The 18156-nt window shown below is 34.9% G+C and overlaps 2 protein-coding genes across 11 annotated transcripts in view; one reads left to right on the top strand and one right to left on the bottom strand.

Annotated features, from left to right (window-relative positions):
• FANCL (FA complementation group L) overlaps nt 1-10331 on the top strand; it is a 78555-nt gene extending 68224 nt beyond the window's left edge. For 3 of the 4 annotated variants that reach the window (XM_031655205.1, XM_031655204.1, XM_031655203.1), the window contains exons 8-14: nt 3454-3604; nt 5806-5889; nt 6246-6291; nt 6374-6455; nt 7671-7787; nt 9446-9517; nt 9788-10331. In XM_031655205.1, the coding sequence (XP_031511065.1) occupies nt 3454-3604; nt 5806-5889; nt 6246-6291; nt 6374-6455; nt 7671-7787; nt 9446-9517; nt 9788-9823 (588 nt within the window). In that variant the 3' untranslated portion in view covers nt 9824-10331. Of the gene's footprint in view, nt 1-3453; nt 3605-5805; nt 5890-6245; nt 6292-6373; nt 6456-7670; nt 7788-8287; nt 8393-9445; nt 9518-9787 lie in introns of all 4 variants that reach the window. The other variant, XR_004178262.1, reaches the window with a different exon arrangement.
• VRK2 (VRK serine/threonine kinase 2) overlaps nt 9589-18156 on the bottom strand; it is a 106451-nt gene continuing 97883 nt past the window's right edge. For 5 of the 7 annotated variants that reach the window (XM_009184237.4, XM_031655201.1, XM_009184240.3 and 2 more), the window contains one exon: nt 9589-10230. In XM_009184237.4, coding sequence (XP_009182501.2) covers nt 9892-10230 — 339 coding nt within the window. In that variant the 3' untranslated portion in view covers nt 9589-9891. Of the gene's footprint in view, nt 10231-14641; nt 14691-18156 lie in introns of all 7 variants that reach the window. The other 2 variants (XM_021924840.2, XM_021924839.2) reach the window with 2 other exon arrangements.

The raw sequence follows: 18156 nt of genomic DNA, 5'->3' as shown, positions 1-18156 counted from the left end.
GGAGTTTGCTGGAGGTTCACTCCAGACCCCATTTGCCTGGGTATCAACAGCGGAGACTGCAGGACAGCAAAGATTGTTGCTTGTTCCTTCCTCTGGAAGCTTTGTCCCAGAGGGGCACCCTCCAGATGCCAGCTGAAACTCTCCTGTATGAGGTGTCTTTTGACCCCTGCTTGAGGAGGCAGTCTGTCCCTTAGCAGAGGTCGAGTGCTGTGCTGGGAGATCTGCTGTTCTTTTCAGAGCCAGCAGGCAGAAACATTTAAGTCTGCTGAAGCTGTGCCCACAGCCACCCCTTTCCTCAGGTGCTCTGTCCCAGGGAGATGGGAGTTTTATGTATAAGCCCCTGACTTGGCTGCTGCCGTTCTTTCAGAGGTGCCCTGCCCAGAGAGGAGGAATCTGGTGAGGCAGTCTGGCTATAGAGGCTTTGCTGAGCTGCAGTGAGCTCTGCCCAGCTCAAACTTCCTGGTGGTATTGTTTACACTGTGAGGGGTCAACCACGTACTCAAGCCTCAGTAATGGTGGATGCCCCTTCCCCCACCAAGCTTGAGTGTCCCAGGTCTACTTCAGACTGCTGTGCTGGCAGCAAGAATTTCAAGCCAGTGGAATTTAGCTTGCTGGGCTTCGTGGGATGGGATCCGCTGAGATAGACCACTTGGCACCCTGGCATCAGCCCCCTTTCTAGGGGAGTGAATGGTTTTGTCTTGCTGGTATTCCGGGCGCCACTGGCGTATAAAAAAACTCCTGTAGCTAGCTCAATGTCTGCCCAAACAACCACCCAGTTTTGTGTTTGAAACCCAGGGCCCTGGTAGTGTTGGCACTGGAGGGAATCTCCTTGTCTGTGGGTTGTGAAGACAGTGGGAAAAGCATATCTGGGCCAGAGTGCACCATTCCTCATGGCACAGTCCCTCATGGCTTCCCTTGGCTAGGGGAGGGAGCTCCCCCAATCCCTTGTGCTTCCCAGGTGAGGCGACGCCCCACCCTGCTTCGGCTTGCCCTCTGTGGGCTGCACCCACTGTCTAACCAGTCCCAGTGAGATGAGCTGGGTACCTTGGTTGGAAATGCAGAAGTCACCTGCCTTCTGCCTTGATCTCGCTGGGAGCTGCAGGTCAGAGCTGCTCCTATTTGGCCATCTTGCCAGCCACCGAGAATGTAGGCCATTTTTATTTTTAAAAATATTTTTTAGAGAACTCATCTCCCTGCAAGATACTTACTGAATTTTGATTTTAATTTTGGCCATATTATTCCTTGGTATTTGTGGTGCTGTATAAAGTATTTAATTTCATTGGTAATATTTAGAAATAATGTATTTTTTTTCAACTTGGGGAAAAAATTCAAAATAAGGGTTTTTAGTGATTTAATGGACAAAATAAGCAGTTTGAGAAAAAACTATTAGTTAATCACATAGCTTACTGATATAATAGTTTTGATGTCTATCCCTTAAGTTCATTGAAATCGCTAAGAGAAGTGTTTCTGTGTCGAACTTGTTACATTTTTGGTCTTTCTTTTCCCCATCTGGAATGTAAAAATACTGTTTAATGTATATATCTCAAATGGCTAGCTAGTAAAATCATATAATGACTTTTAGGGTTTAAAATTCACTTTTTCTGTAATTACCAAGTAACTTCTAGTTCCAGGGATGTTTTGTTTTTGGCTGTTTTCTTAATTAAAAATGTATCTTTTTCTGTTCAAAATGCAATTAGGATTTTATTTGCAGTTGTGCATAAGAGAAATGGATAATGCCATTGGAAATAAATAAAGGATGCCACTGTGAAAATATTTTGTAACCTTTTTTTGGCAAGGGAGTTAACGTTTTCTTGGGTGTACAAAGGAATAGGTAGTTACGGATTTTAAGTACATATGTAGACACAGATGGAGAGAGAGAGAAAGGAGAGACAGAGATACACTATTGTACTGATTTTAAAACTAGCTTCTTGGGAGTTCAATTTTCTGATTTCTGGATTCTGTCATCTTAACTTTTAGATAAGTAAAGCATACTAGAAGACAGCAGACATTATACTGTCAATATCCTCAAAGGTTATCAGGTATTAGGCTTTAATTCCTACTTCGCACCACTATTTTTTTTTTTTTTTTTTTTTTGAGACGGGGTCTAGCTCTGTCACCAGGCTGGAGTGCAGTGGCGCGATCTTGGCTCACTGCAACCTCTGCCTCCCGGGTTCAGGTGATTCTCCTGCCTCAGTCTCCCAAGTAGCTGGGACTATAGGCGTGTACCACCACGCCCAGCTAATTTTTGTAGTTTTAGTAGAAACAAGGTTTCACCTTATTGGCAAGGATGGTTTAAGACTATCTCTTGACCTTGTGATCTGCCCACCTCAGCCTCCCAGAGTGCTGGGATTACAGGCGTGAGCCACCGCACCTGGCCCACTTTTTTTTAGTATGTGTAGAAGGTTAGGACAGTTGAATCCAGCTCAGTGAAACTGAGCCATGAATTCATCCAAGTGTAAACCTTTACTGAAATGACAAAATGGGATGGGTTTTCCTTAAGTATTAGGTATAAAATACATGTTTAAGGAAGTGGCTAGTTTCTTTTCATCTTAGGGTGTATCATATTCTTAAATTATTGGTGTGGCCTGTTATTTCAGATTGAAAACATTTGTAGTATGTGACTTTACATTTTGCTTACTTGAAACAATAACTAAACCCTGAATTCTTATTAAACTATTATGATTGATTTCATATCAAAAGTATTTAGTAAGCAGTTGCATCTTTTAAACATACCATATTGTTTTATGGGAAACTCATTTGTTTAAAAATTGTTTTTAAAGTCAGTTTTGACATTACTTAAAATTTAGTGAAACTATATTTAAGCTAATTCCTATAGAGAGGATTAAAATATGAAATGCTGAATTTAGAGATTGGCTAAAAGTTAAATGTGTAAAAACATCGTTTGTACCTTCTGTTTTAATTCTTTAAAATTGTGTAACACCTTTTCATATTCTTTGCCTGATTAGGTCTCCAACGTTTTTAATAATATTTAAAGATAATCTCACTAAATTACAAATAGCACTGCATTTAACTTGATTGCTGCAGCAAACATGAAATTAAGATTTTCATACTAAAATTGTATAGACACTTTGTACAGGTCCAATGTTAGCTATATCGTGTACATTAATATTTATTAAAGTGTGTACATACATCTTGTAGTACACATTACTATTCCATACATGTAATATATCAAGCTTTATAATAAAAATAATTATGATTTTTTAAAAAAACATTCTTTCTCAGGTGTATAGTGTACTGTCAATAAAAAATAATCCTGTTAACACTATAGGAAGAGATGTGAAGCAGGGAGAGTTGACTCCTGTTTACTGGAGTCTACTTTGTAGCTAAAATGAAGCAAAGCTTAAAATTTCTAAATTGAGTGTATTTTAAGTAAAATATTATCTGCTATTGGTAGAGCGCCATATAACTTATTCAACTTTCATTTTTTTACAGAGCTCCTTAATAAGCATTTATAGTCAGTTTTTGGCAGCAATAGAATCACTAAAGGCATTCTGGGATGTTATGGATGAAATCGATGAGAAGACCTGGGTACTTGAGCCAGAAAAACCTCCACGGAGTGCAACAGCACGTAGAATTGCATTAGGTAGGGACAAAGAGGAATAAGGGCTTGTTTTTAGGTATTTATTTTGTATTACTTATGAAAATAAATCTAACAATGACAGTTGGACCCAGACTTCTTTATATGAAGTCAACTATTAAAATTTTCTGATATGAACTTTTTTTTTTTTGCTACACGTTTAAATATAAATATTTTAGGTGAAAAGAAGTACTGAGGTGTTTCATTATAAAAGGTGATGATCCAATGGAGGTAACATTCAGGAGTAGTGTTTAATTAGCTGTTAATTAGCACAGAAATCGTGGAACAGGTAATTCAAAATTTACATTACTTAGAACAAGAAAAAAAGTGTTAGAATAAGGAAGTCTTCATTTGTGAAACTTAGAATCTTCTAAGATTAATGTGCTCAGATCTGGGAATATTTTCTGTTAGAAATACAGAGGAAGATAAAAGAACTTGCAGTAGACCATGCCACTGGAAAGAATTTGTAGTTTTATGTATTTTCTTCCCTACAAATATATGAAATTTATGAGTGAGATATGGTATAATCATAAATACCTGTGCAGTGTTATCATATTCTCTTGACTATAAAATGGTCATGTATTTTCTTTATAAGCAAGCAAAACATAAAGTCACTTTTAGAGTTCAGCCTCTCAAGATTTTAGATAAACTATGTTTAAGCTCACATGAAATACCATAGCTAGTTTTAAGATACCCATTTCTTTCTTTTTTGATAAATAGATACGTTGTTCAAGGGTATTTTGAAATTCTGATGTGAATCACATCCAAGTTAGTGAGCAATTTTTATACTTTATACCTAGGTATAATATAGATTATCTGGGGGGAGAATGTGACATGCATGGTATTATGAGAAGAAAGTATACTTGTACAGCAATTCTACAAATAGTATTGTTACTTTCCTGGTTTCAAAAAGTCTAACCATATTTAATTTGGAATAATTAACCAAATTATGCTATATTTGTGAACAAGTAGATAGTAAGAATGAAAATATTTTCTTCAAAGAAATGTAGTTACTCATTTTTTTCGTGGCCCCATTAAAATAATTATCAGGTTATGATTAAATATATTTCTCATTCAGCATAAATCGCCTAATTTTTAATTCATTCCCTATTTACCTGTTAGCTTCTTTTTTCTCAAACTCCAGGCATGACTTGCCTTCTTAAGACGCAGTTTTGAACAGTGAATGAAAAAATTAGTTAATATGCTCATATTAAATGAAAATACTGTCTGGAGCCATTACTAGATGACATTGGTGAGGGCTAATAAGAGATTTATGTTCATAGTAAATAATGTGTTACCAAATGAGATTATAACTTTTTGTATTTTTATTTTTCTCATTGAATGGCTAGTCATTTTTTTCCATTAATGACCTCTTTTTGCCAGATGTGCAGTAATTGCATTTATGTTGATGTCAGCCTCAGTGAAAGGCTTATTTTACTGTATAGAATTTATCAAGACATTTTTTACCATGAAAATGAAATCCAAATTGATTTTAAGCAATTACACTATGTACCTTCAAAAAATAGAAGTAAAATTTCTGAAACTTATGCTGTAGTCCAGTACAGTTAAAATTTATAAAAGAATCTAGTGCCAGTTTTCTTAGGTCTTACGAAATTAGGTTACTTATTGTTTTGGTTATTAATGAACAGTTGCCAATGTGAGTGAAATATTTTGTTAAAGTATAAGGGAGAGTTTCACATGCAGCAAAATAATTCAGAAAATGCTTTTATAAATTTTTATAAAACTTGAATCTTTAATGTTTGTTTTTACCATTTACTGTATTGCTGCTCTTTTTACATTTGGCCATAGTTCTATGAAATGTAAACTTTTTCAAGAAAGCCATGAAAAGTAATTTAGGTAATTATTTCTTAAACATGTGACTTGTGATAGTTTTGATATTAAAGACTTTTATCACTCCACAGAACATTTTTATTTAAACTTAAATACAGTTGACCAGAATTGCAATCTCATTAAATATATCAATTTGTTGATTGGCTGAAATTTAAGATCCCTTTAATGATAATCATACCAACATTACTTCTTTTGGTTAAATTATAATATTTACCATTACAAAAACTACAAAACATTTGGTTAATCTTTCCGTGGGTATACAGTGAAATAGGTAGCCAGACCAACACCTTTATTTTGTATTGGCTTGTTTGATGAGCTGTTCTACTTCTAAAAGATTTAATCTTGTTTCATTCCAGGGAATAATGTTTCCATAAATATAGAGGTAGACCCCAGGCATCCTACTATGCTTCCTGAGTGCTTCTTTCTTGGAGCTGACCATGGTATGACATCTGAGACTTAACGTTTTTTAATAGAGTCATAAAATCCTTGCCTACCATTGTTAAATTATTAGACAATATTAGTATATTAATGGTAGTTTTTATTTTTTTTATTTTTTGTCTGAGACAGAGTTTTGCTCTTGTTGCCCAGTATGTAGTGTAACGGCTTGGCTCACCGCAACAATGATAGTTATTTTAAATGAAAATGTCTCAGCGTTGTGAACTGTATAATTTTTTTAACATAATACATATAATTTTGATTTTTTAATCAAGTAGTTAAGAAACATTCTGTATCAAATGTGGCTTTACAAACCAAGAGTAGAGCATGCAATTATTAAACTTTTTTTTTTTATCTGAAGTGGTAAAACCCCTGGGAATTAAGCTGAGCAGGAACATACATTTGTGGTAGGTACCTTGGCAATATAATTTTTACTTTTTGGTGATTTTACAAAGTTCATAGCATAATTTTTTTTCCCCATGCTTTCAGGGATCCAGAAAATAGTGTGCTACAAAACTTGAAAGATGTTTTAGAAATTGATTTTCCAGCTCGTGCTATCCTGGAAAAATCTGTAAGTTTTATCAGTGCTTTGATATTCCAGACAGTATTGTATAATGAAGTTTAAATGCTTCTCTTAGTGAAAAATGATACTGAAGAAGGAGGGAATTGGAAAAATATTATAACGCAGACTTCTGAACTGCATCAAAAAACTTGTTTACCTTTGATTGGTTGTTAAGTACAATTGTCTCTTGGAACAGGGGGATTGATTTCCGGGCTGCCCCAAAATCCAGACGTTGAAGTTCCACAGTTACCCTGTGGGACCCATATATACAAAAAAGTAGGCCCTCTGTGTACACAGATTTCAGATAAACACAGGCTCTGCATCTTGTCAGTACTGTAGCTTTGATCGGCATTTGGTTGAAAAAAAAAATCTGTGTATAAGTAGACCTGTGCAGTTCAAACCCATGTTATTCAAGGGTCAACTGTACACTTTTTTTATGGTCTTCAGTAGTGAAGTCATTAATGACAGTCATTTATTAAAAATAAGGGGAAAGGTCCAAAGTAGCTAATGAGATGTTTGGCTTTTCTACACAGTCTGTTTATGGATGGCTGAAGTACTGATTAGCTTGATATAAGTGTTTGTGAAGCAGTATAGTTTCTCAAAATTGAATAGATACCACTATATTGCAAAAATAATAAACTTAGAATTGATTTTTGACAAGGCTGCTAAGGTTGTAGACTACTAAATGGTGGTGAGTTTCTTTTTCCTTTAGTTACAGAATTGTGCTGTTTACTAATTACTAGCTAATGTCAATTCCTATCTTTAAATACTATCAGGGACATTATATCAATGTATGATATGGGAAAATTACTAATGCCCAAACATCTTGCCAGCCAAAAATGGATTCTCTTTTTTAGCCTAGCTGTGTATATGTGAGTGAAAAAGGAAACATTCTACAGTAGCTTTGCTAGGTGTTAAATAGTAATGTAATTATATTTCCTATAATACAGCAATATAGTCACTTTTATAAAAAGTGTATTTATACAACATTCTTCCTGATCTTACCTTGTGTTTTAAACACATAGGTGACTTCATATTCTAAAATAGGAGAATTGTAATGTTCCCAACATAAAAGGTAAATGTTGAGGTGATGAGTATCTTAATTATCCTGATTTGATAATTAAACATTGTATACATGTATCAAAATATCACACATACCCTCCCAAATATGTACAACGAATAAGTGAGACACATATGCTTTTTATAAATATTTTTTTTTTGAAGGATTTTACTATGGATTGTGGAATTTGTTATGCTTATCAACTTGACGGTGCCATTCCTGATCAAGTGTGTGATAATTCCCAGTGTGGACAACCTTTCCATCAAATATGCTTATATGAGGTAAAAAATAAAAACATTGTCAAGACTTTCTTCAGCTAAGGCCGGGCGCGGTGGCTCAAGCCTGTAATCCCAGCACTTTGGGAGGCCGAGGCGGGTGGATCACGAGGTCAGGAGATCGAGACCATCCTGGCTAACATGGTGAAACCCCGTCTCTACTAAAAATACAAAAAACTAGCCGGGCGTGGTGGCGGGCGCCTGTAGTCCCAGCTACTCGGAGGCTGAGGCGGGAGAATGGCGTGAACCCGGGAGGCGGAGCTTGCAGTGAGCCGAGATCGCGCCACTGCACTCCAGCCTGGGCGACAGAGCGAGACTCCGTCTCAAAAAAAAAAAAAAAAAAAAAAAAAAAAAGACTTTCTTCAGCTAACACAACACAAGATGTATTCCTGTTTGAAATACACAGAATCTAAAATCTGTTTAGTCAATAGTGACCCTCTCTTTTGCCATTAACTCCTTTTACCAGTTTATTCCAGATGCTTATGTGCTTCATTTCTTCATCACAGTTACTAATGAGTGGAGAAATGTCCCGAAGTATCCAAGAAGGGAGAAAATCTATCCAGAATATATTCATGGACTAGCTTATTAACATACAACAAATTAAATTGATGGTACATTGGAATCTTTCTATAAATACCTTGTTACCACAGTGTAAACTTCATAGATTTACCCAAGGTGGAGGTGGTTGAAAGTGGCAGCAATAAAGTGAAAATGAAATTAGCACTATGTAGTACTTATTACTTTTCAGGCTACATTTAAGATTAGAATATATCCAATAATACTACTTTTCATGTTGAGAAGAATGCCTTTTGTGATCTGAATATCTCACAGCACTCAGGCAATGCCACTTTATTTACTATATGTGAAGTCTACTTTCATTCCTGTCTTTAGTCATTTGCTTCACTTTAGGGCCTAGTTGATAGATGATAAACTGTGTGCAGCTATATACAGAACACCGTGCAATTGTATGTTGCCTTCAGTTTCAGCCTTCCTTTATATCATATCTTTACTTTTGTGATTAGAGGTAGCAGTTGGTGCCATCTGTACTTTGCCAATGGAGAACTGAGGCAGAGACATCTATTTACCTTATATAAAATCATAAAATATCAGGTCAAATTACAGAAATACTCTAAGGGAACACATGCTTTCTTTTGTAATTATGAATATTCATTTAATTTTAAAAAATTCACTGGCTCATGCTTGTAATCAATGGGTTGAAAATTAACCTACTGTTAGTGATTAAGACCAGAAGAAGGAAATTTTCAAGAGCCTATAGTATCTTTTAACAGCAGGAGTTGTTAATTTGTGATTAATGGGTTTAGGGAAGGTCTATGAACACCAGGAAGTTGTATGCATTATTTTTATGTATGTCTATTCTGGGGATAAAGAAAATGCATAATTCTCATCAAATTCTTAAAGGAGCCCATAATCTGGTTATAAACCAGTGGTTTAGACCTTCAATTCCATGTTGATTTCCCTTGTTGTTCAACATATCAACAGTCTGCTATTGGCTCAGGAAATATACCCCTTACTCCTGCAAAACAAAAAAGCAAAGTCTTCTGGAATAAAAATATAATGCACTTTAAAACAAAGGGAATGACATTTGGAGTATCTGTAATTTGTAATCATGCTGACGCTTCTCCTTTATCTTTTAAAATTTGCAGTGGCTGAGAGGACTACTAACTAGTAGACAGAGTTTTAACATCATATTTGGTGAATGTCCATATTGTAGTAAGGTAAGCAAATTGTTAATCACATCTCATAAAATGTCCTAGCTTTCAATAATATGTTCTAGAATACAGATCTATATAGTATATCAGCTTATCTATTTTTATTTTTCAAATTCTCAGATCAAAAACATTACACTCCTTTTCTCGATTTCCTAGGTGATCTGAAACTTCAGAAAAGTGTTTTCCAAACTGTACTGTGACACTATTTCTAGTATAAAGCAATTTTATTTTTTAGAGTGTCCATAAACTTTCTTAAAATGTGTTCTCTTTTTAAAGCCAATTACCTTAAAAATGTCTGGGAGGAAACACTGAAATAAGAATATAACATTTTGATGAAGAGCTGGAAACTTAAAAAATTATCAAAAGGAATTTTGATATCTTCAGAGAAAATATAAAGCAAGCAATACTAACATCAAAAGGACAGGTATGATGATGCCATAATAATAAATATCTGTGTTTGTCTCTTCACTAAGAGTAAACTGGGAAATTGTAGGCCAAAGTCCAGTTGAACTTTCTGTGATCCCCGTGCTGACTGTAGAAGTGTATTTATACCAAGATGGAGATCTTGACTTCTTGAATATATCTGGACTGGTAAAATCTTGATGAGGTTCATAAAATGAGTTTGGGAATTGTCTATAGTTGAATTTTTGTGGGAAACTGTTTGCTTCATTCAAAAGTTCTTGAGACTCTTGATATTTCTCTCTTATCCTTGTGCTTTCCTATGGAAAAAATACATATATAGTTTGTTAGATGTGAGTTATCCAAGTATTTATTTTGTGTAATGTATAAGAATGCTAAATAAAATGTTACACAATATCAAGTTTTTGCGTGTTATTTTTACTGAGAAGTAATTTTTAGGTAAAGATCTTAGATTTTAAGATTTACACTTTTTGAGAGTTTATAAACATCCAGCAAGCAAATCTGGATATAATTTGAGTGGTTCTTTTAAACCACATAAGTGAGACATCTCTTAAATAATTTATAATCTAAAAATAGGATAGAATATGAAAAATGAATTTCCTTGGCAAAACCAAAAAATTGGGCTTAATCTTAAAGGTGTAAGATAGCCATAATTAGAAATATTTTGGTCATTAATGTGATTCTTAACCTTTTGATTCCATGGCAACTGAGAAGTGATGTCTGCTGTACAGTGAGTAAAGGATGAGGCTGTACATAGCCAAAGAAAACTGCCTCAGGGTAGATATAGTGTTCTGTCTCTTGGAAAGCTATACAGACTAACCACTATAGACTGAATAGATAATAATATAAAACAAATTAAGTGATATTAATATAAAACAAATTAACTGGTTACTTATGCAAGTTTCGGGAGCTACTTCTATGTTTTCATCATTCCTGTTGGCCAAAGTCCCAGGAATCTGTTTCCTGATCACCACTTAACTGGCTGAAAGTCGGGTTTTTCTGCTTCCCTTTGGTGACCTCTGGCATGCCCTCTCAGCACCATTTATCAAGAGGAGAAATTAATAAAACAAAGCAAAATACTTTAAGCTTGTTCACTGTCCATCATTCTAATAGCTACTACCTTCTCAACCTTTAAACTGCCACCCTTCAAACAGCCCTCCTCTTTCTACATACAGGGTTTTCGAAGTGTCAGAAAGGAGTCCTACATATAAAACAAAGGGTGTTTTAAAGATTAGCTTTCCTATGAAAAAGAAATAAATTGAGAGTTAAATAACTCACTTTAAACTATTCTTTCTGAGCTAACAAAGTCACATTAATGCAGTTTTTCATAAGTTGGTCAGCTTTATTAACTAAAGCAAAAGAAGTGAATAATTACTCCAGTGGGCCTATTAAAGCATAATACAAATAAAAATAATTATGCTATCAAATAATGTATTTCTAAAGGGTAAGGTAATAAGAGCAGCATTTACATATAGCTCACATGTGGAAGGTTGGAAGATATCTCCACTTAGGTAAGGATAGAAGTCAAGCTACTGTAATTTTCAGAAGCATCTACTGTGTAACCTATACACTTAATCTCTCTTGAACATCAGCAAATGACATCATATGGGAAGGCACTCATCAAAGAATTTAACCACCTGTTGTCTTCAGTACACTGAGAGGTCTGATTGGGAGTCTATAACAGGAGTCGACAAAATTTGGCTTGGCTAGTTGCCTGTTTCTTGAATAAAGTTTTATTGGAACACAGGCACATCAATTTGTTTATGTACTGTCTATGTGGGCTTTTGCACTACAATGGCATTGTTGAATATTTCTGACAAAAACTATGGAAAGTAAACTGAAAATATTTTCTTTCTGGCCTTTTAAAGAAAAGGTTTGCTGACCCCTGGTCTATGACATTTTGAGTATTAGAAAGCAAACAGATCATCATAACTTGTTAAAATGCAGATCTCATTCAAAAGGTCTAGGAGTATGACCTGAGATTCTGTATTTCTGAGAAGCTCCAGATGATGCTAATACAGCTGGTTTGCACACTCCACTTTGAGTAGCAAGGGCTCAAGGCAATGCAATATTCTCGATAGAGCATTGGTTCTCAGCCTGGGTTGATTATGCCCCACAGAGGAGACATTTTGGGTTGTTACAACTAGGAGGAGGTACTAGTGACACCTAATAAATACTAGGAATGATGCAAAACATCCTACATCACAGGACAGCACCCCCACAACAAGTAACAGCCCAGCTCCCAAATGTCAGTAGTGCTGCTGTCAAGAAACCCTGCATTGGAATAGTTATTAACTTTGAATGCACATCAGAATCAACTGGGATTGATTATGAAAAATACCAACACTACTTCCACTCTGGCCATGAAAAATTGATACCCGATTTCCCCTTCTGTTGTGACAACCCATAAATAAATACAAAACAAAATTAGTCAAAATATATGAAATAACTTAGGAATCTAAAACAAGGCCATGGTAGTGGAGGAAAGGAAAATAACACAGACCTAAGAAAGTCCACAATTTAAGATTTACTGCAGACTAGACCAAAAAGCCTGAACAGAAGTTATGAAATGATCAAGTTAAATCACCAGTAAGTTAACTGTCTGCCAGAACTAAACTCGAAACTCTTCAAAGGAATGCAATAAAATCTGGAGTCTAAAGACCACAGCATCCACAATTCTTCAGGATACAATAAAACTACTACACATGAGATGCAGAAAATATGACCCATAACCAGGAGAAAAAATTGAGATTCAGGGCTGATCCAGATGGTAAAATTATCAAACAAGGACTATAAAACATCTACATAAATATGTTCAAGGAATTAAAGTTGAACATAATTAATGAACAGATGGGGGAGGGAGGTGGAATCTCAACATACAAAGAAATACACTTGTGGAACTGAAAAATACAAGGTATAACATGAAAAATTCGTTGTCTAGGTTTAATAGCTGATGTGATAATCTACTAGAGGTCAGGCAAAAAACAAAACAAAACAAAAAACCAACCTGAGGTACAGCAACATAAACGACTGATTTTAAAAAATAGTTATTCAGCTGCCTATGAAAAAGGTAAAGTATTCTAACATGCATGTATTTGGAACTCACAGAAATAGGGATTAAGGCAAGAAACAAACTGATGAAATCATACAAAAGCTTTCCAGTTTGAAGATAAATATCAACCCATAGATAAAAGTAGCTCAACGAACCCAAAGCACAATAAACAAAGACAGCCATCCTTACAAAACCAAAGATAACAAGCAAATCTTGAAAGCCACATAAAGAAATACAGTATAAATGGGTCAATAAGAAAAACTGCTAACTTCTTAGCAGAGAAAAAAAAAAAAAACCAGACCTATGAAGATGGAAACATCCTTCTTAAAGTTCTGAAACAAAAGAGTCCATATTCAATGAAGCCTTCAAAATCAAAGTGAGGGGCATCCAGTTCTAGACAAGAAAGAGTAAGCATCCTACCTTATTCTATTAATTAAAGAGTGGACAAAAAGCACCTATCAAAACACTGAAAATTCTAAAAATGACCCTCCCTTGAGTCTCCACCCACCATGTACTTTAGTACCTCCTATTACCCCAGCCTGGGCCATAAAAGAGCCTGCAGTGTGAAAACAGCAATATGCACAGACTGAAGAAAAAAAAAAAGCCATAAAAAACATGCTCTAACCAGTAGCCCTGGGGGAGGACAGGTCTACAGGACAGAATCCTTTTATACCTGCTGTACCCTAGGTGAACACCATGAAAGAAGCTGCAGCTTACTTCTCTCCAGGTGCTGTGGAAATGGGGCGGGGAGGGGGACGAGGGCGGAGGGGAAGAGGGAGGGTACAGTCCAGTTGAGTATCACCACTGTATACTAACCAGGGAGCACACCTACCCTTACCCTATCAAGCACTGTGGAGACAGGTAGAGCCCTGTTGACCGTCCCCACACTAACAAGGTGATACCCTATGCCATTGGGTGTTAGGGAAATTGTGAGAGAGAGCTCTGACAACCTTTCCCAGCCTGTACCACTGAGATGGTCTCCCTTCCTTCCCACCAGAGACTACCAAAACTGTAAGGCAGAGCCATATAGCCTGTTCCTCCCCACCAGACACTGTATATACCGTAGTAGAGTCCTACCAACCTTCACCTTGCATTGAGCAAGCATCAGAGCAACAGCAACCCTCCACACTGGCCTTAGAAACGAGAGGTGCTTGCCCTTTTGACCATGCCTGCTGTGCATTAAACAAACAGCAAAGAGTTGGCACTGCACATCTCCCTAACTAGAAAGCTCTGTTCTCAGTAATTGATATAACTACTAGACTGAAAATCAGCAGGAATATAAAATAAATTAGTAACATCACAAGATAATGGGATCTAGCTGATATTTATAGAGTACTTCATCCCAAAACAGGAAAATACATGTTCTTTTCAACTGCATCTGGAACATTCAAACAGGCAGACCGTCATATCCTATCCATAAAACCCTAACAGATTTACATTGTCAGACCACAATATAATTAAACTAGAAATTAATAACTGAAAAAAAAAAAAAAACTTAAGATACTTGGAAATTAACACATTTCTAAATAATTAAGGTATTAAAAGTCTCAAGGGGAAATATAAAATATTTTGAACTGAACAAAATTAAAATGTATAAATATTTACAGGATGCAGTACAAACAGGGTTTAGCAGGACATTTATAGCATGGAATACGTACATTATAAAAAATAGTGGGTTCATATCAGTAGTCTAAGCTTCTACCTAAACTGGAAAAAAGGGAAGAAAATAGACCAAGATCAAGCTGAAGGAAAGAAATAACAGGAAAATCTCCAAATGCTTTAAAATTTAAAGAATGCTTTAAATGAGTCAGGGACACCAGGAAAATTAAAAAATACATTGAACTGAATGGAAATGAAAATACAACGTATCAAAATGTGGGACATAGCTAATGTCATGCTAGAAGGGAAATTTATAATACTAAATACTTATATTAGAAAAGACAAAAAGTCCCAATTTAATAATGTTTCCACCCCAAGAAATTATAAAAAGAAATGACAAGTATGTGACATGATGGATTTGTTAATTAGTGTGAGTTAAACATTCCACAATGTAGACATATATCAAAGCATCACATTGTACCCCATAGATATGATATATACAATTATATTTGTCAAAAAAGAATTTAAAACAATTTAAAAGAAATCCAAAGCAAGCAGAAAGAAATAGAAATTAGAGCAGAAATCAATAACATTGGCAATTAAAAAATACAGAAGAATCAATCAAAAGCTGGTTCTGTGACATGACCAATAAGAATGATAAATTAGCAAGACTGACAGAGAAAGAAAACACAAACTACCAGTATCTGGGAAGAAACAAGTATCACTACAGACCCCACAGGCATTTAAGGGATTTAAAGAAAGGAATACTATGAATAATTATACCAACAAAAATTTGATAGCTCAGATGAAATGGACCAATTCCTGGAAAAATCACAAATTACCAAAACTAACTCAAGATGAAATAATAAAAATGCAAGAGATAAATAGTTGTGACAAGAGTCCATATGACCTGCAAAACCTAAATTTTTACCATCTGGCTCTTTACAGAAAAGTTTGCCTACTCTTGAAATAAATATCTGAATAGTCTTACTAAAGAAATTGAATTCATAGCTAAAAAGGAAATCTCCAGACCCAGATGGTTTCACTAGAGAATTCTGCAAAACATGTGAAAAAGAAACAAGTTCAATTCTATACATTTTCTTCCAGAAGTTAAGAGGAGGAGGAAGGCTTCCCAATTCATAAGGTCACCATTACCCTGACACCCAAACCAACAAAAACAGTAGAATAAAAAGAAAACAACAGACATCAGCTCTCATGAACACAGATGTAAACTTCCTCATTAAAATACTAGCAAATTAAATCCAGCAACATATAAAAAGAATAATATACAATGACAAAGTGAGGTTGATTCAAGGGATGGAAGACTAGTTCAATATGCAGCCACAAACCAGTGCCATCCACCATGGTAACAGCCTAAAGAAGAAAAATCATATGATCATATTGATACAGAAAGGGCATCTGACAATATTCAGCACCTATTCATGATGAAAACTCTCAGTACATTAGAAATGGAGGGGAGCTTCCTCAACTTTATAGAGAAAACATCTACAAAAATGTCTACAGCTAACCTACTAAACAGTGAATGGCCAAAAACTGGAAAGAAACCAAATGTTCTTCAATGGTATATCCATACTTGAGATTACTACTGAGCAATAAAGGAATGAACTGCTGATCTACACAGAACTTGGATAGATCTCAAGGGCATGATGACGAATGAAACAAAGTCAGTCTGAACAAGTTACATATCATAAGATTTGAGTTATATGATATAATCAAAATGATAAAATTATAGTGATGCAGAATAAACCCACTGTTTTTTGAGGATTAGGATTGGGAAGAGGGTGTCGCTATAGCATGAGCAATTCCTACGTGGTCATGGAACAGGTCTGTAGGATAATTGTGGTTACTCCATACATGTAATAAAATCTCTAAGGAACACAGACATGCACGAGTATGTGTCAAAATTGGTGATATCCTAATAAAGTCTGTATTTTATGGTAGTATATAAATACCAATTTCCTGTTTTGTAAAGTTATGGTTATGTAAAATGTTTTCATTTGCAGGAGTTGGGTGAAAGTGTAGGTAAGGGTATATGTAGGCTGTATGTATTTTTGCAGTTTTGGAGTCTACAATTACTTCAAAATAAACTTAAAAAAAGAAATGCGGGAATAAAATATAAATCCACTACTACTACAAAAAAAGTGAAGGTGAAATATAAATATTTTCAGACAGACAAGAGGTGACAGAATTAGATTCCAGGAAATATATACTACAATAAATGTTAAAGGAATTTGTTCAGGCTGAAGAGGAATGATACCAAACTAAGATCTATTGAAGGAATAAAGAATTTCAATAACTATAAATATTGGGGTATGTTAAGACTTTTTTTCTTTTTCCTTTCTTAATTGTTTTAAAAGGAAAAATAACTCCTTAAAGCAACAATAACAATACATTCTGAAATATATTACACATGTAAAAGCAAAATGTATAACAACAATAGCACAATGAGGGATAAAGGGAAGTATATATTGTAAGGTTCTTACACATTAAGTCAAGATAGAATGTAATATGATCAGTTAAATGTGCACATGGTAATTTCTAGAGCCATGCTGTCTAATATGACTTGAGCCCTTGAAATATGGCTAGTTATAACTGAGATGTGCTATTACTATAAAAGATGTAAAATATCTCAGTAATATTCTGATTATACCATTGTGGATATTAGTTTAATCAGAGGATGTTATTAAAATAGATTCTACCTGTTTCTTTTTACTTTTTGAAATGTGGCTAGTATAATTTTTAAAATTGCATATGTGACTTGTATTATATTTCTATTAGGCAGGATTGTTCTGAGCAGGGATTTGTAAACTTGTTTTGTAAAATGCCTGAGAGTAAATATTTTAGGCTTTTTGAACCATACAGTTCTGTTGCAGTTACTCAGCTCTGCCACTGTGGAACAAAAGCAATCAAATACAATATGTAAGTGAATGAGTATAGCTATGTTCCAATAAAACTATTTACAAAAATAGGTGGTTGGCTGAATTTGGCCCATAGGCTATGGAGTTGACTGACCCCTTGTTCTAGAGTGATCACCAAAAAAAAAAAAAAAAAAAAAAAAAAAAGAACAAGCACAGTCGCAGTTAAAAAAAAAAATTCTCAATTAGTCCAAAATAAAGCAAGAGGGAGGTAAAAAGGGACAAAGAACAAATGGAGCAAAAAGAAAGCAAATTGCATAATGGTAGATTAAACCCAGCTATATCAATTGTTACCTCAAATGGAAATGGAGCAAATATAGTTACATGAAATAGAAATGGAGCAAATAAAATATAGTGTTTGCCAGATTTTAAAAATAGCAAGACTCAACTATATGGTAGTTACAAAAGCCATAGATAAAAAGACACAGGTGGATTAAACAAAGGATGGAAATGGATACAATGTATAAATATTAATCATAGGAAGGCTGGAACTGTTAAAAGTCAGATGAAGTAGAATTCAAGTTAGAGTATTTAACAGATATAAAGAAAGATATTTCAGAATGATGAACAGGACAGTTAACCAAGAACATATAACTACTAAATCTCCATATACCTAATAACAGCATCGAAATCTATGA

This window comes from Papio anubis, chromosome 14, assembly GCF_008728515.1.
Source record: "Papio anubis isolate 15944 chromosome 14, Panubis1.0, whole genome shotgun sequence".
Lineage (NCBI taxonomy): Eukaryota > Metazoa > Chordata > Mammalia > Primates > Cercopithecidae > Papio > Papio anubis.
This window is presented reverse-complemented; position numbering and strand designations above follow the sequence as displayed.